The 27,793-nt window shown below is 40.7% G+C and overlaps 1 protein-coding gene across 4 annotated transcripts in view; it reads right to left on the minus strand.

The window, feature by feature from the left end:
- Positions 1-27,793, minus strand: part of CNTN5 (contactin 5) — a 590,502-nt gene that overhangs the window by 44,422 nt on the left and 518,287 nt on the right. For all 4 annotated transcript variants that reach the window (XM_078390096.1, XM_078390094.1, XM_078390095.1 and 1 more), the window contains exons 16-17: positions 12,789-12,947; positions 11,822-11,971 (exon numbers count right to left, since the gene is read on the minus strand). In XM_078390096.1, the coding sequence (XP_078246222.1) occupies positions 11,822-11,971; positions 12,789-12,947 (309 nt within the window). The remainder of the gene's footprint in view (positions 1-11,821; positions 11,972-12,788; positions 12,948-27,793) is intronic.

Genomic DNA, 27,793 nt, shown 5'->3' on the forward strand with positions numbered 1-27,793 from the left:
TTGATTTATTTTATGTTGTAAGCCGCCCCGAGTAGACATGGTCTAGAGGGGCGGGGTATAAATTTAATAAATAGATAGCTAGATAGCTAGATAGCTAGATAGCTAGATAGCTAGATAGCTAGATAGCTAGATAGACAGACAGACAGTTAGATAGACAGACAGACAGACAGACAGACAGACAGACAGACAGAAAGAAAGAAAGAAAGAAAGAAAGAAAGAAAGAAAGAAAGAAAGAAAGAAAGAAAGAAAGAAAGAAAGAAGGCTGGGCCATAAATGTTTTGGCCCCTCGGTTTCACTACTTTGTTGGTTCTGTTTGGATCACATGATATTGGTTTACACAGGGACAGGCCAGAAGAATGGAGAGAAGCACTTCTGTTTTTGAGCATACACCACTTCTATTGGTTCTGCAGAGAGCCTTCCTCTTGCATTTCCTTGGCTGGAGGCTGCATTCCTGTCCTTCCAGCAGCATTTCTTTTTGCACACACTACGTTTCAGTGGCCTGGATCGAAGCCCTGCCTTAGGTGATTGGGGGGAGTGGGGGGAAAGAATTGCCTGCAAATTCTCCTTCCTTCTGTGCTTCATCTGCAAGTACATTTAATGCCTGAACAATGCTATAGCATTAAACTATCTATTATCCATTAAGCTTTATATCCATTAATAAAATAGGTTTTCCAACAGCTTGCAGGAGCTTCGGGATGCAGAGATGCAAATAAAATGAGTCACAATCCTAGCACTTCAGCTGAGCCTTGAATGTCTTTGCTGTCGTTTGCCTCTCTCTTTTTCCTTCAAAAATATAAAATAAATCTTTGGCAGGTTTTTTTTGTTGTTGTTTCTTTTCTTTTCTTTTCTTTTCTTTTTTTGCAGTACACATCTGTGAAGCCTACAAATGTTAAGTGAAAACCCTTTCACGGTACGAAAGGGCAGCCCTTGAGTTCTCACCCTCCTAGGAACACATTTCACATCTCATCTCTTCTGGAATTAGATGTGAAAATGTGTCAGCTCTTTGAAAGGAATCAGTCCAACGTATTTCACACAAGTAAAGGAAAAAATAATAGGGAGAAAATTACAGGCCCTAGTTTGACACATCTCGTGCGGCTCAGATGTTTCTTCTCTTCCAGTGTCGGAGCTATTTTGGTATTTGTTACTGGAAATTCAGCAAGCCTCCCCCTCTCCTTATCATTATTAGCCCTCTAATGTGGGTAAGTCCGACTTGACAGACAGTCCCATGACCTGAGCCCCCTCCTGGTGCATATAAAGTCAGAGTGGATTCACAGAGCTGCCTCAAAAGGGTGTGCATCCCATAATTCACCTTTCTGGGAGTCCCACATGCAGGACCCAGTGCTTACATCTAAATTGTGCTCACCAGGAGAGAAGACTTAGCTGACAGGCTTTATGCCTTGGAGGGCCTAACCTCCTGTTTGGAAAGGAAGTTGCCTAGCAACTACTAGAGTTTCCAGCAACTATTGGGGACAGAGTGGATCTAGTGCTGCCCTCCAGAAGTTTCCAGATGGCAACTCCCAGTTTTCTTTATCTTTGACTCTCTAGGGCAGAGGAGAGGTTCGGTCCAACATCTTTTAATGACAAGATGGGAGATGCTGGATGTGGCGTTCGACTTTGTTGCCCCTGTTTATTTTGGCCCTCAAAAAGGCTCACACCCTTTTCTCTTCTAGCTGCCACCAGGTATTATCCTCCTAATACCGATTAGTATGTATGTTATACATGTGTGCTGCCAAAGCTAAGGTTTATTGAACTTAGGAATCGGAGGTTTTAGTAACAAATATTCGTTTATTGTCAAGTAAATCACAAGGGTAAATCACGTATGGACTGTATCAGGTATTACCAAGGATTTGATTATATATGGGGTTGCAAGTACTTTTATTCCGAATTACTATATACTTTTAATCAATATCTCTCTTATAGTACTTATAATTTCATTCCTGCTTGTTCACTATATTTTAACCTTCTCAATTCCCTCTCCTAACACTCTCAGCTCAATTCATTAACCCTCTTCTTCTCTCTCCTAAACCCTAACTGCTATTTCACCTCCCCAACTGTCTCTCTGACTCCGCCCCTCCTGCCCTATCCTTGGCTGCTCCCTTTTGATCTTCTGTGATGGATAGGCAGGAATGACATCACCTGTTGCCATTTCGCCACACTGGGTTAGGTTAGGGAAGTTAGTAGACCCAAAATAGACCCAGATTACATCACTTTACGTAGTGCTCAGTGGTTTTGGTATCTGGCTAAGAGTCGGAGTTTGGGAGTTTGATTCCACACTGTACGTCCTATGAGTAAAGCCAGTCTGTGTGGCCTTGGGCAGGTTGCACAGTCCCAGGGCAACCCCAGAAGAAAGGAATAATGAACCACTAGTTGGAAAACCATGAAAAGGGTCACCAGAAGTCAGAATTGACTTGATGGCACGTGATGTAGTGCTTGGAGGGGATAAATCCTTACAAAATTATCTCAATTTCAGGTGATGTAACATCCTCTTCTTTTTTTTTTCAAGTGGGGGTGGCAGTTCATTGTCTGATGACACTGGGAAAAAGCCCAACACATAAATTTTTCCAGTTTGTGGGGTGGAGAAGCTGGAGGAAGAAAACCAGGGTGGAGAAATACCTTACACACTTGTACCATTTTGACTCCTTACCCTTTAGTAGAACTGAAAATTCTGTAGGAGTTTGTAATCAGCGGAAAAATTAAAACTATCTTTATCTAGATAAAGAACGAAAACAGGCTGGTGTGAAGTAGCTCATTATCCACAGTTTTTTTTTCCTGTGGAAGATCTAATTTGGAATCAGGCCTTCCCTTCGCCCTTCTTAATGCCTGCACACATGCTGCTCCTGATAAATGTCACCAGCTTATTAGCTCATGGAATCCAGCGTGCATGCATGATTAGCAGGGTAAACTCTGATTCTACTCAATTTCGACTCTTACTTCCCCATGAATAGATAATGTAATTGATGCCATGCCCCAAGGCACCGAATGCCCAGCTGCTTTTGTGGAATGTCTTGCACGTTTCAATTCGTGTTACCGGCTCTTTTCTAATGTAGACCTATAAAATATGTATCAGAGCCAGCCATAATGAGAATAGGGACACCTATGTTACAAGAGACAGCAGAGGAATTTGGAAAAAATCGCCATCACTGCCGCCACTCCTTCACCACTGCTACCACCTTCATCACCATAATCAAGCTGCTTTTGATCTGCTTTCTAACCTATTTATTTGTGTTGGAATTAAAGATGGACATGGACCACTGGCTCGTTTATTGACTGAACAGGTATTTGATGTTTCCTGGTACTACCTCCTCTGGAAGGCACCCACTCAGAGGCAGCTTTCCTGCCCTGCCTCCTCTGGGCATTGTCCCTGAGTGGCCTCCCAGCAGAGGAGGTGGGGCTCGGAAGTGGCAAATACCTTTTCGGCTGATAAATGAACCACCAAAGTGGCAGTTTGTGCCCATCTCTAGTCAGAATCCTGTTGAACATCGCTGTGCATATAAGGACATTTTCTCAATTCTTGGGCTGACCCTTGTGAAGCCAGTCATGTGATTGATTGCACAAACAGAGAGTTACTGGTCATATGACAACTCAGGAAAGCTGTAATATTGCTTGTATGATTGCCTTTCCTGATCACACAAGCCAAGGGGAATCTAACTTTGCTATATTGTTTATGTTTGTAGAATTGTTTTATGTCGTATTCACTCAGATCCATTGTCCGCTTCACCAGGAATAACTGACTAAACCCAATGCTAATCTCAACTCCAATGGACCCATGGAAATCATTGGAAAGTATATTGCTTGTGATTAAAAAATCCTATTCATTTCAATGACTGTAGTCTGATCAGTTATAAGACTGTAAGTAAAATGGCACAAGGCTGGTCTCCTCCAAATGCAAACAGCATTCTATTAAGCTGCTGCATAGGTGGTATTTTACACCACTCCATTTTAAGTTGTATCAATAAAGAAGCCAGTTCACTCTGTTGGCAGAAATGTGAGAATATCACCATATGCTTTCATACATGGAGGACATGCCCTTTAAAACTCTGTTTTTGTTTTAGATATTAAAAAAAACTGAATCTGAATAACAGTTAATCAGGCAGCCAAATGTAGATTGCTGACTAATAAACTTGATAAATTTGCCACTTAGTTAGATTCAGTGACTCAATTTTTGACAGTTATACAAATAATATGCTGCAAAAGACATGGTAGAGTTTGAAGCAATTATGAAGCGATGGGGCATTCATATACCCTAAGGACTTCCATTCTCATAATTTGTTGAGACCAGACCAAATAATGGGAGTAAAAACCCCCAAATTCATCTGGCAAGAGATAGACAGATTGTTACTCGTTGCTGCTTTTATGAAGTTTTTAGTATTGCTTGTGCTTACCATTTCTCAGAGTGGTATCTGATTGTTTCTTCATATTTGTACACGTTGTTGTTAGCCTTAAAATGGTCTTTTAATCACATAAGCTGCCTTTTCATGCTCATTGTTTTTACCTTTATATATTGTGTTTTGATGATGTAAGCTACCTTTGTATACTCATTGCTCTTAGCTTTAAATATTGTCTTTCAATGATGTAAGCAGCCTTGTGTCCTTTTTAAGGATAAGGGAAGGGTTAAAATGTTTTGAATGAATGATGAATAAATAAACAAGGTGATTCAGTCCCTCCACACCAGAACATAAGAGTTGCAAGTTATATATCATATGCAGCTTATAAATTAATGTCCTTTCTGCATTTAAAAATAAGGTATGATGTAGCTTATGATTGTAACTTAATAAGGAACAACTGGATTCCTTTTTGTGGTATAACTTTTTCGTTTCCTAATTCCATGAACATGGCGTTATGAGAGGAAGGCTGAATTGTTCTGCTGACATTTCTCCCCATCATACTTGAACACAGAAAATGGCCGTCTACTGAGTCACGCCCAGAACTTGGAAATAATTTATTCAAAATTACTTCATTACCTCAATTTGTTAATTTGTCCAGATATCAATTTAAAATTCATGGCTCTAATTGTTAAAAAGCCAAAAAGGGCTCTTCAGCTATTTCTCATTGTTCCTGTCAGAGCCATTTTCAGCTGTCCTAAGTGATATTGTAAAGTTAATGGTTTAACAAATGAGTCAATGAATCAACTAACAAATTGATTAAAAAACAAACAAACCCAGAGGAAGCTGCCCTGCACTGAGTCAACCCATCGACACATCTAATCATTTACTTCTAACGCTTGACTGGCAGCAACTTGCTAGGTTTCAGATTGAATTCAGGCAGCATTATTTCCCAAGGCCTGAAGAAACTGAAATCGTTAGAGATTTGGCATTTCTTGGTTCACTAATTAATTCTAATGGAGACTGCAGCCAAGAAGAAGAAGAAGAAGACACAGACTATGAAAGGCAGCAATGAAGGAACCAGAAAAGACCATCAAGTGTAAGGCTGTGTCACTGGAGACCAAGACCAAGGTCATCTGCAGTATTGCATTTCCTATCACCATGTATGGGTGTGAAAGCTGAACAGTAAAGAAAGCAGACAGGAAAAAAATGGATTTGTTTGGAATGTGGTGCTGGAGGAGAGCTTTGTGGATATTCTGGATAGCCAGAAAGATGAACAAGTGGGTCCTAGATTAAATCAAGCCCAAACTATTTCTGGAGGCAAAAATGTTGAAGCTAAGGCTCTCCTACTTTTGGCATATCATGAGAAGACAGGATTCTCTGGAAAAGACTATAATGCTGACAAAGATGGAAGGCAGCAAGCAAAAAGGAAGTCCAAATATGAGGTTGACTGACTTCCTAAAGGAATCCACAGGCTTGAGTCTGCAGGAGCTGAGCATGGATGTTGACGACAGAGCATTTTGGAAATTGCTCATTCATGGGGTCACCGTAGGTCTGAGGCAACCTCATGGCACATAACACCAACAAAACAACAAACCTGATGTACTAACCAGAGTCAACCCTGTTTGTCTTCCAAAATAAGACAAGTTCAGTGCAGTTTAACATCTGTCCTTGATGCTTCAAGATCAACAGATCAACTAAAATCATTGAGTCAATTAGATGTATACGATATTTAGCCAAATTTTATTATTTATGCCCATAAGTGAATTCCCTCAAGTTTTAAAATCAAGTTCCTTTTAATTGAATGAGTTTACTTTAGTGGAGACTGCAGTTTGGACTACTTATGTCATTCGCACAAACTGATTTTTAAAAATGTTTTTATTTCTCTTTCTTCTGATTGATACTATACAGTAGATAAGATTTACCTCACCTTGATTAAGCACGGTAGTTGCAAGAATGCAAATGAAAAATTCAAATCAGATGGGTTGAGTTTGCTGTAGACACGTTAGGGAGAAAAATATTAAAATAGTCTGGGCAGATCTGAGAAAAGGGGAGGGGGTATAGGAGAAAATGAACAAACTAGTATTCAGAACAAAGAGGAACAGAAAAACAAAACAAAAACAGAGTTTTGAGAAGGTTTTTTTTTTTTAACTGTGAAGAAAGAAGGATAACATAAGATGTTCTGTCTAGTAAGCACCTTCTATTTGGGCGGGGTAAGGTAACACTTGTACAAAATTAGAGCAAACCTGTGTCATGAAATTTTAAAAACCTGAGCCGGCATGGAAATTATGTGCTCACAGCCTCAAACACATCTGGCCCATTAAAACACAGAACTTGCCCTTTAAAATGCAGGATAGGCATGAGGAATTCTGAACGAACATGGGCGTTGGGATGCAACCTATCACTAGCAATAAGCTTCCTGTTCTGTGTCCATGTCTCCTTTGATTTGTGCTGCCTGGCTACACAGAGGGAGAGCGAGACTCTCGGCATTTGACCGACTGTGTACGTACGGCGCCAAAGAGCCATTGACATCATGAGGTGTGTAGTAAAAGCTTTTGCAAACACATCCATTGGTGAAGGGACTCATGCATTTTTAATGTTGTTTGCCTTCTTTCCCATAAGACTGTAACGGAGCAAAGTATGGCGCTCGTTCCTTTTGTTGGAAAGCAAACAGAGGCTGAAACTCCGGATAACTTTCAGGTGTCATTTGAACACATTTATTTATTTATTTTACTTTAAGCGGCTGTGCTTTGGCTCTCCCGACCGATTCCGCCTGAAAACAGTTGCTAGAAAGGGATGCGGGCAGTGGCAGGCCAAGAAAGAGTCTTAAGCCACAGGGATACTAGTCAAAAAGGGTTTAATGCAGTGTGAGGGAGCTTAAGATCTTTCTCAGCAAGAGTTCAACGTGCGGTTAACTACAAATCGTTTTCCTATAAGCAGATCTAAACTCAACGATATGTTGACTGTAGTGAGAGCTTGGAATGGGCACAAACCTGCCATGCCAGAAGGGCGACATTTCAGCTGGCGCACCTGGCCTTCTCCTATATGCCAGCTCAACTATGTCGGTCAGCACAACTTCTGCACTGCCTGAGATAATCTGGCAAAAGAAGCAAAAAGGGGAGGAGGACGAGATGAGGAGAAGCATGGGAGAATTTATATCAGATCCAAACCAGGGATATGGCCTCTGTGCCAGCACAAAGTCAGGGCAGGGGCAGGGCAGCCCTAACCAATTTACAAAATACCTCATATCTCAAAGTGATTTATTGAGCTTGTAAGTACCAGGTGATGAGAAAAAGGAGTGGACTCCTCTGAAGAACTTAAAGCTATTCTGCTCTTTAATCCCTGCACTTCTACTGCACAGCTAGGGGCATTTTATCAAAATTTAAAACTTTGCAACAAATAGTTCAAGGAAAACTTTGACCTAGTATATGGTAGCCACAGAAAGGCCCAGAAGTCATTGGAAATTGATTTTTAAAAAGAGAAAAATTCATCATGGTTTATTATCGAGGTGGGTGCAGGGCTGCAGGCTGTTGCTTTGATTGATGTCAAGCCCCGTCCCAGCGCCATCAGACTTCTGTACCAAAAATGGCCACCATAAATGTTTTTCCACACTGAGAATAGGTAAACTGATGCTACTAGAAGCCTCCAAGAGTGGAAATATATTTTGCAAATACACACTGAAAAATGTACAATGTTTTCAAAAGTGAGAAGTGGGATGCCAGAAATTTCTAGTCCCTTTTCTCTCCGGTTCCCACACACCGCAGCTCCAGCAGTGAGTATAACCATTGGAATGACCTTGATGGGGGCAAAATTTGCGACCTGACTCAGTAAATCACAGCTCTGCTTTATATAAAAATATCGTGCAACCTCAGGGGGTAGTTGGGGATTCCAGTTATGGCTTTCCCCATGCAGTTGCCCTGCTCACCGCTTTTCAGTCCTGTATGCAAAGCTTTGTCACCTCTTTAAAATAAGGATAAGGAACTTGTGTCCCTCAAATGTTGTTGGTTTGCTGTTCCCCAAACCCATCCTCTCACAAAAGGAGTGGATTCCTCTGAAGAACTTAAAGCTATTCTGCTCTTTAATCCCTGCACTTCTACAGAGAAACCAGCTGGTTACAAGGTGGTCCCCAACCTTTTTGGCATAGTGGACCAGTTTAGCATGCATGTGGGGGGAGTGCCTGTGTGTGCATGTATGTATGTGTGTGGGAGTAGGTCTGTGTGTGCATGGAGGGTGAGGTGTGCACAGGGGGCATCTGTGTGTGCATGCAGGGGGCATGCATGTGTCCATATATGCATGGGGTGTGTATATGTGGGGGTTGTGTGCATGCATGCATTCATGTATGCATGTGGGGGGCGTGCATCTGTGCATGTGGGAAGGCAGGAGAGCTGTCTCCGCGGTCTGGTCCTTCCAAGGCCATGGCCCAGTACGGGCTACAGACCTGGGGTTGGGGACCCCTGGTTTATGGGATATGCAGGCTGACAATATCCTCAGCCTTGTTTTAAAGAGCTCACATAATTTTCCATACATATTCAGTACTCAGTCTGCTTCACATCAGCAACAGGAGAACCCAGTGCCTTCAGACTACTTTCTGGGACAGAAATGTGATAGAAAACACCATGTACACAACTAAATAATAGATTAAAACAGTAATGTAGCTGTAAAAATAAAACAATATAATGTAATTATTAAGTGTACTTTTATAATTAACACACATAATTTAAGGGGGGAAATAATGCAATTTAAAATGGGCCCCAGAAAGCAAGCACGCTGCATTGAGTGTTTTTCCCATTTGGAAATTTTCTGCACACAGAAGCAATTCTGCTGTTTTCTACATGGCAGGTACATTGTAAAAAACAGCCCTTAGTGACTAAAGCCTTGTTAATATGTCACACCATTAAGCCAGAGAACAAGTATGGTGCTGCATTTTAATGCATCAGGTGCATAATTGTCTAGGAACCAGAGTAGAGCTAATTGAATGAGACCAACGGTTAAAATCTATTATAAATTTATTAAAGCCATTATGTATTACTTGGAAGCCATCTATGTTAGAAACACATTTAAAACAGGCTCCATGTGATCTACCAGGCTCGCTTGGGGAGATATACATTAGTTAGAAACCTCTTAAACCAGAAACTATTTCACTTATTTTCTAATTAAAATATTTATATTCTGCTTTTCAACCCTTCACAGACTCTCAGGATACAACTAACACGTTAAATTAAAACAATATATAAGCCATAAAACAATTAAAACAAACAAAGTAAAAATACAGAAAGCAAAAAATTAAAAATTAAAAAATCCCCCTTTTAAAAATCCATAAAGCAGTGATGAAACCTGTGAGGACCCGTGTAAGGTAATTTCATGTCTAAGGTGAAACAGCAAATAGCACTCCAAGCCATTTAAGTCAAATAGCATAGTAGTCAAGCACATCCATGTTAACTTAGCATAGGAAATAGAGAATCCCACAATCATTTTTCTCAAACCTTGACAGTAAAAATTCAATAATAACAACAAATTTAATCCCAAGCAATGTTCTGTCCTTTAGTGATACCTAATGCAGGCAGTCTGAGGCAGTTGTCTCAATATACTGAATTGTAGGGTTGGCCCTAAATTTGAGTCCTACCCATTCACTATGGTCAACAGACCTATTTGGATGGTACAATACTAGACATGGGGTGGGGTGGGAGGAGTTGGCTGGATAGCTCATGGTTTAGGCATATGGCTGCAGAGCCAGAGGTTGGGAGCTCGATTCCCCATTGGGTCTCCTGCGAGTAGAGCCAGCCTGTGTGGCCTTGGGCAAGCTGCACAATATGAGGCTGCCTACCTTGAAAACCCTTAAAAAAGTCACTAAACATTAGAATTTACTTGATGGCACATGATTGATGATGATGATGATGATGATGATGATGATGATGAGGATGAGGATGAGGATGAGGATGAGGATGAGGATGAGGATGAGGATGATGATGATGGTGGTGATGATTGGGCAAGGTAGGGAGAAGTTTCTAATAGTGCAGTAGAAAGATGGTACTGATAATTTACAATTGCGCACAGATTTCATCCTTGCTTAAACCACAAGCACTATTTCAGTTCCTAACACCTGGGATTTGCTAGATTCATATAAATCAGATTAATAACAAGCTCAATTCTATATGTAGTAGCCCCCGTGGGACTGATATGGCACCATCAAGCACAAGAACACTTCCATAAATAATACAAAATCTTTGCTGGGGGGGGCGCAGAAGCAGGGTGGACCCTAAAACAGCTTGTTTTGTACAAACCGAACTCTAATTAGCTTTCAGAGAAACCAGAAATTATAAACATTACCTTAGCTGAACAGCAGCATTACATACTACAATACTTTGCTGTAGTTGCCACTGGAAACTCAGAACTTCAGCATGGGTTTGTATTGTCTGTTAAATCTGTTAACAGTTCTAGTGTGGCATTTCAGCAAATGCAGAATGTTGCCGAAAGGATGAAGTAGGAGACCTCAATTACATTTAGAATTGACTGGATTCAGATAAAAGCTTGGAGACATTGTTCTTTTTATACTACAACTCCAGAACCCACAGCCACCCAATTGTAGTAATATATGCATATATAAAATTATATATATTACCACCCAATTAAATTATATATATATATAATTTTATAGCTTTGCATGGAGAACAAACCTATCCATTCTGAAGGAAATCAACCCTGAGTGCTCACTGGAAGGACAGATCCTGAAGCTGAGGCTCCACTGAAAGACCCTGATGTTGGGAAAGTGTGAGGGCAAGAAGAGAAGGGGATGACAGAGGACGAGATGGTTGGACACCGAAGCTACCAACGCTTAGGAATCTGGCTCCTATCGCAAACAACAACAACAACAACAACAACAACAACAACAACAACAACAACAACAACAACAACAACAACAAAACCTTTTCTCCCCAGGTATGCTATGTGAGTTTCTGTGTCTATGTGCGGGAGAGAGAACTGCACTCCCAATAACCTACACTAGAGGGAGCTGTTGCGAGGAAGGTGAGGAGACAGACCACTCCTTACTGGGGGAGGTCTCACGAGATTCCTTGATCCCCTGTGGCTTCCTCTGCTGATGGGCCGTTCACAAGGGCAGTCGTATGACTGCTCGCCTCTTTCTAGCCTGGCAAGCAGTGTGAGACCAGCCCCTTCCCTCAGCAGCAATAAAATTGGGGGAAAGGAGGGTGGCGCTCATGACTTTGGATCACATGACCTGTATAGCTTCTTCTCCCAAGGAGGCATTACTGGTGCCAGTCTCGTGAGGCGATGACACACAATCATTATACGTCAGGGCTAAGATGGAGCAGGATGGTGGCTGCAGGCCATGCCATGCATCCCTGTTTTCCCCATTTGCTTCAGGTTCAGCATTGTGTACACAAATCAGTGCTGTTCATATCTCCCATCTCCTTTCCAAAGAGAGAGAGACAGAGAAAGAGGAAGGAGGGGGACAGATAAAGTAATTTCAAAGTTCTTGTCACCTGCTTCCTTGGTTCGGATCACTCTAGATGGTGCACTTGGATCTCCAGTCCCAATTTTGTTCGTTGCGACCACTCTAAATTCATATTCCACCCACGGGTTGAGTTCGACAGCCATGGCAGACTCCATGTCACCACTGATGTTTTCTGGAACTGTGAAGAAATTGGAATAACTCCTTAAAACCATGTAATCTGCAAACAATTCTCTCTGAAGTTAGTGAACAGACATGGGAGGAATCCATTGAAGAGTCATTAGGGCAATTAAGGATGTGCGAAACAGTGGTTATGCTGAGTGAGAAATTCTAGGAGAAGCAGTCCAGAAACACAGTAGGACCTCTAAGAAGGATTTTGCTATTAGTTGCCTGTGACACACTTCAATGCATGAGAAGTACAGTAGGTATCCATGAGATCGGTATCTATGGTTTCACTTATCCACGGTCCGAAAATATTAAAAATAAGAAAATTAAAATACTGTACTAGAAATATGTATTGTCATAATTTATTTACAGAACTGGCCACTAGAGGACGCTCTGGGGGGGCTTGGAACAAATCACTGGCAGATACAGAGGTCCTATGGTATGTTCCAGAAGCTTCCAAAGCAATCTTTACAGAAAACTGTACGAGCAATAGGAGATTAGGGTCAGACAAAAACTCCTTCTAAAGGGCATGTCCTTTTGCTAACAGGGTCCTCTCCTCAGTTGAAAAACATTTATACATGAAATCTGACCCCCAGACTTTGTCTCTTGGAAAAGTTGCTTTTGCTCGACAATATTCAGAATTCTCTCAGCATACATGGTCATACCAGTGGGGAAATGCAGGGAGTTGCAGTCTCAAAAAATAACTTTTCTGAGGTCTGGATTTCGGTGTCTATTTAAAACAAACAAACAAACAAACAAACAAACAAACAAACAAACAAAAACAAACAAACAAACAAACAAACAAACAAACAAAACCCAAAACACCCTCTCACCAGTTTTCACAGTCTGCCAGCCAAGTGAAAATGGACTTCGGGCTTGGAGGTTGTAGGAAGTGATAGGGCTGTGATTGTCTGCTCCAGGAGTCCAGGAAAGTGTGGCTGTGGTCTCTGTGATCTCCTCAACAATCACAACTCCTGGGGGTCCAGGTGGACCTGGAAGCAAAAGAAAAAGGTTGGCTGCACTACCTCTAGACTTAACAAGTATATGCACAATCACATCAGCATATTCTGTTAAATAACCACAGTGAAGAATTGCAATTCTTTATTAGAATAATATTCTAATAGTTTTCTTTATTATGCTTCTGATACCCTCTCTGTAAGTATATATATTTTTGAGGAAAGCAGATTTCCATGAAAGAACTCTACTACTTTACTGCCTGTTGCCTCGAGCATCTTTTGTGAGAAATGTTGCAGAGTTATGAAATTTTGTGGTTATCCTTCCTTAGAATAGTGACTAATTTCTAGACAATCCACCTCTCTCTCCTTAACTGGCACTTACAGTCTCAATGACTCATCCTGAGACATTGATAGTATAAATAAAATTACTCCATTTTACTTACAACTGTGAATATATCAACAATAAAGTAATTAACAACATGATTGCTTTTAAACAACTCTGCTTCAGTTTACTTTTACAGATTTTTTAACCAGCCTCTATCAATGGACATTGATAGATTCTCTAAGGAAAAAGAACTTTCAGCAGAGAGATAGGGCTGTCCTCGAATTCTGACATGGGGTGAACTGTTGGTTAATATTGGCAGATAACAGTCCCTCCCATCAAACAAGGTAGAAGGCAGCATTTGAGGTTGTAATAACGCCAACAGGAAATGGGCTTTTTAAAAGAAGCCCTGTGGTACAGTGATTAAACTGCAGTACTGTAGTAAAGCTTCTGCTCATGACCTGAGTACAATCAAACAGGTTTATGTAGCCAGCTCAAGCCTTTGGAGATGGTAAATTGAATATTCAATTCATGGTGTGGGCTGGGGGACAATACTGTATTTTTCCTTGAAAACTTACATTTTCTTAAAATAATTAGAAGAAAAATTGAGGGTCGTTTTATACACGGAAGTAAGGAGGGGGCAGGGATCAAAGCACTTTGATCCCTGCTTTCCCCCTCCATGATTTGCAAAGAAAGTGTAGGGGAAAAGTGATTCCTGCTTTCCCCCTATTCTTTTGTTGCAAAAAGCTATTTTCCCCCTACACTTTTTGCAATGAAAGTGTAGGGGGAAAACAGGAAGCGCTTTGGTTCCTGCCTTTCCCCTCCAGTTTCTTGCAATGAAAGAAATTTTGAGTTAGAAAAGTGGGGGCGTCTTATACACTAAAAAATACATTATTTAGCCTGCATGATTGTTTTGTAAATCACCTAGAGAGTGCTTTAAGTGCTATGGGGCAGCACACTTTGCTTTTAACACATTAATTTTTGTTGTTTGTTGTGAGGTTTTTGGGCTGTTTGGCCGTGTTCTGAAGGTCGTTCTTCCTAACGTTTCGCCAGTCTCTGTGGCTGGCATCTTCAGAGGACTGGAGTCAGAACTCTGTCTGTGCTCTGGTGCAGTTTGTTTGGATAAATTAATTTTTGTTTTTCCATATCACTTGCACAAATGTAGACACATTTTATTTCTCATTCCTTCTCCCTTCTTGCCCTCTCTGTTCTCCCCCATCTTGTTTTCTTTGTCTGTTAATCCTGTCTTCTCCTCCTCCACTTTCTCTGTTTCCTCGGCGCCTTTGTGCAATGTGCCTGTGAGTGCATTAAAAAGAGATGGACATGCAGAGATGTGGGGAACAAAAACAGAGAAGCACAGAGGGACACTTCAACTGAAACAAAAAACCAAAGTGGTTTGTAAAGCTATGTTTGTTCATCTCTTTATACAGTACATTATACTTTTAGTCCACCTCATAACAGAAGTTCTTTGTGTGGATTATATGACTGAAGAATAAAACAATACTGCACAGTAAAACAGTGAAAACCATCATTGGCCCAAGACTGAAATATAAAAATATATAATCAGCTCTTTCAGGGCTTCCTGCAGTTTATATACGACTGTAAAAGAAAGGTGCATTAAAAAACAACAACAACAACACAGAGAGCATTATAAAGACTGATCACAAGTAGAAATCCGGATTTTTTTTTAAAAAAAATCAGCAAATGTGGTTTGCTTACATATTCACTTCAGTCACAACAAATGTGTATCAGCTATCCTTAGCAGATGCCAGTCTAGGGAAGGGACCCTGTTGATGGGAGTTGTGTTGTTGTAAATGTTGCTCACATCATTAGCCACCCCGTTAATCTTAATTTAAACTTTCCTATCTTTTCCCTCCACCAAGCTTCTGGGGATGCCTAGGGATCCCTTTAGATCTGGAGCCCCATTTTGGAACTTCAGGATATGGGGAGGAGGGGAGCCTTTAATCTCTAAAAATCACCCCTGCCAGTCTCTCTCTCTCTCAGAAGATGAGGCTGGCAGTGGTGACTGCTGGATATTAAAGGCTTCACCTCCAAGTCTGAAGGATTCCAAATGCTTCCCCGGGTCCAAAAGGATCACTAGAGAGTCTCGGAACCTGAAATGGGGATATAGGAAATGTTAAATCAAAATTAACATTAGCAGCGTTGATGTCATCAGTATTTAAAACCGTGGAGTTGCATAAGAGGATTTCAACTGATATGTGAGGGAAAATGAAAATCTCATTAAACTGTATGCTCAGCTGTAATCATTTGCAGTGTCAGAGCCAAGAGAACCATCTCCATTCCCACAGGACGGTGTGTATGTGTTTTCTGGACCCCCTTCAAGTCTTCTTTTAAAAAAATACACCAAGAAAAGCCAACAGACTGTCAATACAATCTACTCAATTGTGTATTTATATGCTTGGCACAGAGTATGCCTGGAACAAGTGCAGCCAGTCTCTTTGGAGAAAGCAAATTGAGCTCAATCCCATTGTTACAGAATTAATACGAGTAAGTAATGCAACATGTAGTCACTTGACCAAATATTGGTAGTAAATGTGAAGTTACGTGACCCAGTGTCATGGAAAGTTCAGGGAATACTCCAGTACAGAAGCTAGATAAAAACTTCACGGTCCTTCTCCAGAAGGAATAACTATGGGAAGGTCTTGATGGCACCCTGATACAACCATTAACATCTACTGACTAAGCCAGGGTTGGTAACTGTGAACTCCCCTATGCCCTGTACCATTTTTGGATCTGAATCTTTCTGAAGATTCAGACTTTTATGAAAACTGGAAATGCCCTCCCAATCATTTCTGAGTTTGGAAGAGGGGGTGAGTGGGTCAGTAGGATCCAGTGCGCATATGAAAATAGCATGGTTGTAGTCCCTGGACCAATGGGAGATGTCCATCACATTTAAACCATACAATGGTGTTATCCACACCACAAGTTACATGTGGAATACTTTCAATTGCAGCTAAATTAATAAATGGCACTGATCTCTACCCGTTCCCCTCTTCTCTCTGAGTGATGTTTCTGTACGCTTGCTTATTTATTTATCACACTCTATCATCATAATATTCAAAGCACTTCACAAATTAAAAATAATTAAACAAAAGCAGTCACAAACCACTTAAATCCTCAGAAGCCAATTGGACAGAAGCCAGAGATGCAATTAGTAAAGCATTGGAAGAGCACCAGAAACATACAAGACCGAGAAGAAAAAAATTAAGACTTCTAAGATGGAATTCAAGCCAAAGGCAAAACCAAGAAAAAGCAAAATAAAACCAGCTTGACTCCAAGTGGGGATAGAGAAGTACTTTAGTTCCTTCCTATTTGCTAATGTAAGGATCAGAAAAGCCAATGGATTACACACATCTCAGAATGTGTTCTGCAACTTAAAAATGTAAATAATAGAGAAAGCGGCATGCAGAAGAATGGAAATATCTGTATATTTTCAGAAATCATAGTGATGGAGAAGCTGATTTTTTTTAAAAAAATCATGACTGAAGAAAAACTGGATAGCACTGAATGTGAGTGGTACTGTGAAGACCTGATACAGACTTAAATTTGCACCTGCCTTTTAGAGAAGTGGTCCCCAACCTTGGGTAACCCAGGTGTTCTTAGACTGTTAACTCTTAGAAGCCTTCACTATTAGCTGTCCTGCCTGATGTTTCTGGCAGTTGCAGTCCAAGAAGACCTGGGTTACCCAAAGTTGAGAACCATTAATCAAGAGTAATCTGCAACTTTTATTTCTTGCTTTCCAGCTGTGTGACATTTGAGTTGGCTCATTATTCTCTGCCACACAATGGACAGTAAGACTATTCCCGCTGTCCCCATCTACTCATGCACTACGGTGTCCAACTTTTAATCTCTGAACTGTTGGAGAATATGTATTTGCGAAGGCTTTCACAGCCAGGATCTAATGGTTATTGTGGGTTTTTTGGGCTTTTTGACCGTGTTCTGAAGGTTGTTCTTCCTAACTGGCGAAACGTTAGGAAGAACAACCTTCAGAACACGGCCAAAGAGCCCGAAAAACCCACAACAACCTGTTTGAGAATAGGTGGACTGGAGAACACAATTCTGTGGCTTTAAGATCACAGATTTGTAAAAGAAGAGGCAGGACACATGTCACCAACAGCTCTGAAGGAGCAGGGAGTACTGTGGCTATTCTAAAATCCTGAAATGTATAGTCCAAAAAAGGGACCTTTCTCTATTTTTGTGCAGGATGTGTTTGGTTGAGGCTCCAGACCCTGGAGAATTCAAACAGCAATCACCAGCACTTTGTATATGGCCTGGAAAGTTGGTAAAATGGATCTGTTCCCATCAAGAGAGCCAACTCCATATTCTGTGAATAACTGGTGTTTCTGGAACACCTTCAGAATCAAGTTCATATAAGAAACCTGTTGAATCGCACGAGAGGAATGACTGTCTAGTCCACTGAGCCAACCTGATGCTTCTAGGAAGCCTACAAATAGTAGCTGAGTGCAGTAGCACCCTCGTACTTATGTCCAGCATTAGATGGTGTCCATTAGCACCTCTCTTAACCTATGCAGAAATGGTGACTCTGGTTACATGAGCCTGCCTGAACATTGGGATAAGCACGGGCCTGTGTTGTGTGTTGTACTTTCTGCCTCTTGAGGGCAGTTAGCTAGAGGAAAGAGGTAGTTCTATGCTGTGGTCCCACAATTCTTGAATTAATGTCTGTTTCAGTCTTTCAGCAAGTTTCATGGTTACAAGCAGGCTTCAAAAAAGCCCCAAAGCCTCCCTTCCCTCTTTCCTTGAGAATGCTTTAGGATATTGTTCTTCACTTTAGCTGCCATTTTATGTTTTGATATCACCTGGGATGATCAACATCCTCTAGTTTTATTTTTGGGTAGGGTGTTTAATAATTTTAGTTTTAATAATGTAAATGGCCTTGGACAAGTTGAAATAGTGATAGCAACAGATCACATCAGAGAAGGTACACCAAAGGATGATTTTGTACCAAAAATTGTTATCAGCAGGAGTCATGAGCTGAGGCATGTAGCTGAGATCGGGGTGGGAAAATCTCAGAGGGCGGCCAATGAAGGGGTCAGTCAGAACTTCGAGTGAATAAATATCCCTGGGTGCAAGCAAATGGGACAGAGGCGCGTTGCCTAGCAACTAGAGAGAGCCTAGAAATTTCTTTCTAACTTGGGCGTGTTACATATTTTTAAAAAGTACAGTATGGGTTGAATTCGGTGTGACATTCTAGTTCTTTCTCTCTCTCTGTGTGTATGTGTGTGTTTTGTGTCTGTATAAAATTTACCTCTGGAATTACAAGTATCACAATTCCTCATCTAACGGCCATGCTTTTGGAAACAGAAGTTTGCAGAAGCAAATTTTCCAGGAATCAGCTCTAGGACACTTCATAAAATAGGGATACTTTTTCTTTTTCTTTTAAAGTACAAACTGCCTCCAAAAAAAAGCTCCTTTGTAATGTACCAGTGAGATTTTTCTGGGAGCAGCTGGTGGCCATCATGTTTGCATCTCACTGTAGTCTATAATCTCAGTCATAATAGATGACACCCATTTGGGTTTCTGAAACATATACTTTAAGTCCCCATTTGGAGATTTAAAGGGTAACACCTGTCATGCTCTTGACAGCAAGCCTGCTGAAATAAAATAAAAACTATTGTGCAATGAACTTAAAAGGATAGGGCAGGAAAGTTGAGAGTGAGCGAGCAGCAACGTATTTTAGAGATGGAGCATTTAAACTGAACAATGTGTGCAGCGGTTGTAATCATTTGTTATAAAAGCTTTAGACGATGACTAACTTATGGCGACATAATTCATAATGCAGTCAGTTCCAAGGAGTTGAGATGTAAACGACTAACTGGTTCCATCTTATGCACTGAAAAGGCCGCACAGAAATGATTCTTCTCAACATGAGGTATTCAGGGGTTTGTTTTTTTTTTAAAAAAAATTGGTCTCAGAGAGAATTTGCATATTTCTGAGAATAATTTCAGTATGTTTCTTCGAACCTGCAAAAATTAAAGTTATAACACGTACTGCCTTGTTGCAGGGACTAATCAAAGAGAGATTTGTTAGATTAGTTGTTTATATATTTGTGAACAGCCAGCCTATTATGTTGTGTTTGCTGCTTATGCAGGAAAGGGAAAATAAATTTTGTGTAATTTGTGCAAATGATGCAGGGAAAAGCATTTGGAGTCTCGGTCTCACACTGAAGGTGAGATGTCTTGTGGGCCATGAGAATCCTCAACAGACTGTCTCACATTAGTCCGGACAGTCTGCTTCAACCATAAATGAGACACTTGGTATATTTCTTCACATCCCTATGTTTTCTAGCTTAGTAAAAAGGAATGTCATATCACAAAACATTATCCGATAAATAAAATAAAATGGCTTGTGCAATTGTTTTGCCCCTAAGCAAGATCAAGAAAATGAGCCTTTTTTCATTACAAAAAAACAGTCCTTCAAAACAATTATTTTCCTGAGCTAGTCTTGTATTTTGCATTAAAAATCTGATATTTTTGTGCAAAATTCAAGGCTCTAAGTACAAAATGCAAGGACCTGTGTTCTCCAGACGATTTCCACACATGTACTGTAACTACCCTTTTGCAAGCAGCGGGAATATTTGGCAAGACATCCGTTGTGACTGGTTGTGCACGATCAGTTGCATAATCAGTTGCATGAACAAACACTCAGGAATCACCTCACCAAGAAGCACAATCAATTGAACAAAGTTAGTTGCATAGGGAAATTCCTAACAAGATGCTGACTAAGGATTCCATGCAAAATGCAGTTCTTTCTGTGTATAAAAAAGGTATGTGGATTTTACTCAAAAAAGTGTTGAAATGTAAAAATGCACAAACACTCTGATAATCTCCCACAGAACACTTATGAAATTATTCATTCTCTCTTATAAGAAACAAATTTCTTTGGAATTTTCTTTTTAATTAAACGTCTCCCATGTATTGCATGGATCTGAGCAGCTTGGTTTTAGTTAAACAACGTTCCCCCAAGAATGAACAAACTAAGAAACTAATGAACTAACAAACTAACAAACTAATGAATTAAAGAACTAACAAACTAACAAACTAATGAACTAACTAACTAACAAACGAACAAACTAACTGATTGTTTAATGTTATGACGTTTTTCTGTTTTTATAATATTTTATGATATTTGTAAGCCGCCCCGAGTAGATGTTGTCTAGGGGCGCGGGATAGAAATCAATCAATCCATCCGTCCATCCGTCCATCCGTCCATCCGTCCGTCCATCCATCCATCCATCCATCCATCCATCCATCCATCCATCCATCCATCCATCCATCCATCCATCCAATAAACTAACTAACTAACTAACTAACTAACTAACTAACTAACTAACTAACTAACTAACTAACTAACTAACTAACTAACTAACTAACTAACTAACTAACTAACTAACTAACTAACTAACTAACTATATACTATGCTTCTATGCAGCTCCAGGAAGTGGCTTGTTCACATTGTGGGCAGTGTGGCAGCCCCTTGGTCTGATGGGTCCCATTGCTGGCAGTGTGACTACCCCCCTCTCCTGGCATGGCAGCTCCACTTGGTAGCCAGGGAGGATGCTGGGGTATGCTGGGAGGATGACACAGATCAGGGAAGGTCTGTATGTCTGTATATGTATGTACGTTTTGTTAATCAACTGTATATGCTTTGTAGTTACATTTTGGGGGGCACAAGAGTTATAGACAGAATTTGAACTATGTGGCAGTCCAATGCCCCTAACACCAGTACTGTTGAAGGGAAAAGTGTAATTTGAGTCCCTCCTGAACATCAGAAAACAAGCCCATTCCTCCTTTCATGAATATTTCAAGATGACTGTTACCTCTACGTTTTCTCTTTTCAAGGCTAAACATACGCACCTCCCTCAGGCATTCCTCACAGGGCTTCATCTCCAGACCTTCTACCATCTTGGTTGCCCTCCTCCAGAATGCTCCAGCATGCCAATAATCTTCCAAAACAGCAGTGCCCAAAACTGAACACAATACTCCAAGTGAATTCTGACCAAATCAGAGTGGGGTGGAGCATTATATTTCTGTTGATGCAGCCTAGAATTGAATTAACCATTTTCTCTATCACACCACCTTGTCCCCAGAAAGATTAGGACCACACACACACCAGAAAGACAATGTTAACGACCCATGACAATAGGTGGAGAAGCACTGCAGAAGTGGGATTATCCCTCGCCCCCAGCCTTTTGTCCTTCTAATGAGCCTATTCAGACCAGGGGCAAGTAAAACCAACATGGAGGATATATCAGGGATCTCCTGCCAACTCTCCTCAGATTGAAGAAGCTGCTTGGATGAGTAGCGATACGTTTCAAGCTAACAAGAAAGAAGTCCTGTTGCCATGACTCAACTTTCAGATAACCTCACTTGGATGATTTCACAGATATATCACTTTGTTGAGTGTTGCCTACTAACAGCCCTAGATCGTTTTCATGTGTATAAGCTGCCTAACCAATGGTGAAGAATCATGGGAATTTACAGCCCAGCAATCTCTGAAGAACGAAAGGTTTCCGTCCCTGAGTTAGAAGTTGAAATTTTGAATTATGCTGCCTTATATGTGTCTACTTTATATATTCCTTCTTCAATGAAATCAGGAATACCAGAAATCCAACAAGGGTCATTGATCATATTTTGTATTCCAAGTTAAAAATAAATTCCACTGTGCGATCATGCCAGCTGAAATGCATCAGACGCAGCTGAGATTTCAGACAAATAGGAGCTGGCAGGGACAAGTACCAATCAGAAAAGGAGATTTGCTCTGGGATCAGAACCAAGAACCGGACTAATCATGCACTGACAGGAGCAAGACTTGATTTGCTCCCCTGAAGAGAAACTTGACAAACAGAATGACGCATCTTTCCACAGTGTCATAAACACCCTTTCCCCAGTGTGAATACCTTGGATCATTTGAAGAGCTTCTGTCTGTTTCTCTCCTTTCCAGAAACACAAAAATCAATTTGCACTGGGATTCAAACAACAATGAACACACTGAGCAGTGATGTCACAATAGAAAATGACTTCGGGAAAACATGTCTCATTCTTTTGCAAGCCGAGAATGAAAAATTGGCAGGGTGTGCTAGAAAATGAGAGTGTTTGGGAAGCTGTTAGACAACAGAGCCAGTGTTTCATTTCTAGTAGGGGTCCTGTGGTTGTAACAGCTATGCGGCTGGCAAAAATGCCTGGAATTGTCTCTCAGAACACCTGCCGAATGCCACCACATTTCTTTCCTTGAAAATCTCTTCTTACACTCTGAAAATGCAGGTGTACAGCTCGAGGGTGCTCCTGGATGCATGTCTGAGCCTAGATGCTCATGTTTTGGTGGTGCTCCTGGATGCATGTCTGAGCCTAGATGCTCATGTTTTGGTGGTGAACAGGAATGCCTTTGCATAGTTAAAACTAGCGCACCAGCTGAGCCCATTTCTTGAGAGTGCTGATTCGGCCATGGTGGCACGTGTTCTAGTTACCTTTCGGCTGGATTACTGTAACATGCTCTGCCTGGGGCTGACTTTGGAAAGTATTGAGAAACTCCAGTGGGTCCAAATGCCACAGCCAGATTGTTAACTGGGGCTGATTAAAGGGAATAGATAATCTCCCTGTTACAACAACTGCACTGGCTGCTGATCCATTTCTGGTCATAATTCAAAGTGATGGTTTTTGTGGGTGAAATTACTGTAGCTGTCAAGACAACAAAGGTCTGTTTGGAAAGGAGGTCCAACAGCAGAAATAGAATCTGCCTTTGATCTGACAAGGTGCTAATTGGCAATTTCCATCCTTTCTTTTCTTTTTTTTAAAAAATAGATTTTTTTCCTAAGTGATCTAGTGATAATCTGTTGCAGCACTGATTTTTACTTACAGGAATCACATTGTTTGGAGACAACAGGCGTGCCCCTTGCCTTCAGATCAGGTACTCACACCCAGCAGAAAGCGGAGAAAAGTGATCCTAGACAATTTGAGCAAATTTAACCCCAGCACCACCATCTGAACAAAAAATATTATTCTCCTCTGAAAAGAGATGATTCTCCACTAGGGTTCTTACATTGAGCTTTGTGTCGTCTAGTTGCCTGTTCAATTTCACCTGCACCTAATCTGATGCAAATTGCAAGTCAATGTAGTTGCTCCCTTACCCTGCTTTTTCTCCAAGGTGTTTATGTGGTTTGGTTTCCCAGCACGATATGTGAGCAACAAATGAAGCAAAACCAGGTGAACCTATATCACCAAGTATTATTGCAATCTCCAGCTCAGATCCTCCCTGGGTCATGTATGTAAAGGGGTGAACATGTATTTATTCATCTTGATGCACAATACAGGAAAAGATGGAAGCAATGGACAAATATGTCATGTTGGTACTTGCTAGATTCCTATTTCCCCACTCTTAGTTTTAATTGTCTCATTTCTGTATCAGTCTGCATCTTAAAAGTATCCTGGGATATCATATTTCTTGTTATATAATTTTTTGTATGCACTTCCCTCCTAATATATGCATTTTACAGGCAATTTTGGCTCATATAATATGGTTCTGTACCTTATTTCATGTATATATATGTTTTAATGTGTACTGTAACATATACATTTACATTAAAGCAACTGGTAAAACATAGTCAATATTAATGAAATTGAATACTGAAATATAGTAGGACCTCCATATTGGGGGGGGGGATTAGTTCCAAGCCCCCCCGTTGGATGCTGAAAAACATGGATTGTAGCAAATTCTGCACCTTGTCAATTAGCTACAATTAGCTGTTCATACAAGGTCATGCAAATCTTATATATGAACATGAATATGATTTGGGCCTGAAGATTTAACTGAGATTTGAGTAATGTATTTTATCCAAGATTATTCGGAAGTTAACCTTTCATTGATTTGATGAAGTTCTGAGCTGGGTTTCAAAGGTTATTTAGGCATGCCTGATCATATCCATAGTTGGCAAAAAAAAATGTCCCAATAAGCCAGAATTATATCTGGCCTCACCAGTGTTATGAGTGCTCACTATATCTGGAATGCAGCCCATTGAGACCCTTCTCAAATTAGAATTTGCTCCTGGGTTTAAAAACTAGACTTTAATAGATGCTTTCTTGCTATTTTGGCTGATGCTGACTTATTTTATTTATTCGGAAGAGTTGTATTTTTGGGCTCTACCTCTCCTAAAGTCCCTTGTCTGAGCAATGAAAAAGAACCTCATCGTTGGTTTTACGCATAATCTGCTCTTATGGGATCCTTTTGCACTTGTTAATGCTGACTTATTTTAATATCCTCAATTTCTACAAAATTGCTGCTTTACTTTTGCTTAATGCACTGTAAGTAGCCCTGAGGGCTTTTAAGGCTGTGTGTGGTGGGAGCACAAATGTAAAATAAATAAACTGCTGTAAGCCAAATAATGTGCTAATCTATAATAAACAGTATCTAATAGGTGATCCTGCCTGCCTCAGACTTTGACAGAGGCAATTTAACACATGTGAAGCCAATACCACAAGAGTTCCTTCACTTCCTACCCTCAAGAAAAACAAAACACAAGCAAGGTGGGAAAAAGCCTGATTTATGTCTGCAATCTATCACAATGTTAACTCCAAGTAGAATGTTATCAGAGCATTTAAATGCAACCCTTCCAATATTCAAAATCATTTTTCCTTTTACCTTCAAATTCAGTAGTAAACAACCGGAATCTTTAAAAAAAAAACAAATAAGACTTCTCTTGCAAAGGTTTCAGAAGAAGAATCAATGTGCAGCTTTTAATAGTTTTAAGGGACAGATACTAGATTTGCTAAGGAGAGTGTTTCCAAAGGTTTGGAAACAAACAAATGGGTTTTGAAACAAATAAACAAATTCATGGAGGGGCCCTAAGGATGGACAGTTTAGCTGTTTGCACTATCAACTGATCTCAAAGTGCTTCCTTTGAATTTTAAGAGCCAAGCTGTACATTACAGATAGCCTGTGATTAGAAACTGAGATCAATTAGCATTCCACTGATGTGACAGATCCTTCTCGATTGACCAATCAGATAAGAGAAAGAAACCCCAAACAAATCACAAAACAAACCAAAATGTGCAAACTATGGAAAGCACAAGAACTCTGGTGACAATCATGTGTTATTCAACATTGGCGGAATACCCTCTACTAATGACATGTTGTCTGTACATTGGTGCCTCGCTTAACGAGCGCACCGTTTAACAACGAATCCGCACAGCGACGTGTTTTTTGCGATCGCTAATGTGATCGCACTGCGATGTTTAGATAGGCTAAACATCGCATTGCGATGATCGGTAAGGATTTCACTTATCGATCTTCGCATTGCGATGTTTAGAAAACAGCTGATCGGCGGTTCCAAAATGGCCGCTGGGTGCAGAAAATGGCCGCCTGCAGCATTTTCGCGCCCTGCCCTCGCTTACCGGGCAGCAAAAATGGCGGCCGGATGGGGGAATCTTTGCTTACCGGTGAGTTTTCCCCCAATAGCAACCTATGGGTTCCCCCCCCCGCATAGCGACGAATCCGGATAGTGACGTTAATCCTGGAATGGATTAATGTCGCTAGGCGGGGCACCACTGTAATGTGTAATTTGATTCTGCATCTAGGAGTTTTGAAGCAATATTATTTTAAAGCATTGCTTTTTAAAAAACAAAATCACTCTTTATTCTGAAACAGAAAATATTGCATGATCTTTTCATTTCAATTCTTTTCTATAAAATTTAAAATTTTTAAAATTGACAGTCCATTAAAAATAACATAAGAGAGACCTATAAATTATAATACAATGCTTTTCCAAATGACCAACGTTTTTCAATGGAAAAATGGTTTGGTATATATTGTCAAGTCACTTCTAACCTATGGTTAGAATTAATGATGTCCAAAAGGTCCTGTCATTAACTGCCCTGAAAACTAAAGGTCATGGCTTCCTTTATTGAGTCAGTCCATTCCGTATTTGAGGGACGTGGTGGCGCTGTGGGTTGCTCTGTGCTGCAAAGGTCAGAATACCAGCAGTCGTAAGATCGAATCCACACGATGGAGTGAGCTCCCGTTGCTTGTCCCAGGTCCTGCCAACCTAGCAGTTCGAAAGCATGTAAATGCGAGTAGATAAATAGGTACCACCATGGTGGGAAGGTAAAAGTGTTCTGTGTCTAGTCGCACTGGCCATGTGACCACGGAAACTGTCTTCGGACAAAATGCTGGCTCTCTGGCTTGGAAACGGGGATGAGCACCGCACCCTAGAGTAGGATACGACTAGACTAAATGTCAAGGGGAACCTTTACCTTTTACCTATCCCATACTTGGTTGTCTTCTTATCCAGTTGCCTTCCATTTTCCCTAGCAATACTGTCCCCCCTCCCCACGAATCATTCCTTCTCATGGTATGTTCAAAACACATTAACTTCAATTTAGTCATTTTAGCTTCTAGCGAGAATTCAGGCTTGATCCGATTGCTAACCCATTTATTTGTCTTTCTGGCTTTCATGGTACGTGTGAAACTCTTCTACAGCACTATATCTCAAATAATTTTTTTTTCCTTCTCAACCTCTTTCATTGTCCAGCTTTCTTTCATTATCTGGTTCCCCTCTTCTTGTTGGTCTATTCTATTTCTTTGCAGTGATTTTTTTTTTTACAATAGTTATCTTTGCCTCTAATTGCAGGTCACTGAAAAGTTCCTTTTAGGTTCCTGACCTAAGGGTTCTGCCATCTTTTACTTTTGCTTTTCCTCTAACATTACAATTTTAAGAGTTTCATCAGTCAGCCTTTGTGGCTTTTCCTTTCTTTCTATTACAATAACAGTCTTTTTGCATTTTTCCTTTATAATATTTTTGGATCCAAAGCACAGTTCATCTGGTCCATGATCAGTTAAATGTAGCAAGGCAAATATGTCCTTTATATGTTTTTTAAACTCTTTCAGGATATTGTTTAAAATATACTGCATTTTAGCATTATTTATTTATTTATTTGACTTCTATGCCGCTCATCTGGCTGCCAAGGCCACTCTGGGCGGTTCACACATTAAATAAATATAACATCAAACAGGTAAATCAAAATTAGACACATATACACCAACAAATTTAACTAAAAATAATTACTGTATAGTGAGGCGTAAGCAAGATGGTGGGACTAATAATATAAATGTTAAAACAACCCCTGTATTAGGATGTTATAAGGTCCGGGAAGACATGTCTAAAAGCCATGTTTTTAGTGATTGTTTAAAATAGGCTTGTCCAACCTGCGGCCCGAGGGCCGCATGCGGCCCAGGTCAGCTCGTAATGCGGCCCAGTGCAATTTTTAATTTTTAAAGAAATTCCAAAGTTTCGAGTTACACTGCCTGCACTTGCAGCCGGAATGTGGCCGGGGCATGTCACAACAGTAGAGGGGGAGAGAGGGAAGGAATGAGCGGAAGGGGAGGGGACAGGGGGGATGTGTGACTGCATTGCACCGTCCCCGTCAATAGGTGGACCCCCTCCCGGCCCCATAAAGCCGCCGGAGTCAAAGCTGGCAGCCTCTGCTGTCTAAGATCGCAGCTGCCGGTAAGCGCGCTTGAAGCGGGTCTG

This window comes from Pogona vitticeps, chromosome 3 (genome assembly GCF_051106095.1).
Source record: "Pogona vitticeps strain Pit_001003342236 chromosome 3, PviZW2.1, whole genome shotgun sequence".
In the NCBI taxonomy this organism is placed as follows: Eukaryota; Metazoa; Chordata; class Lepidosauria; order Squamata; family Agamidae; genus Pogona; species Pogona vitticeps.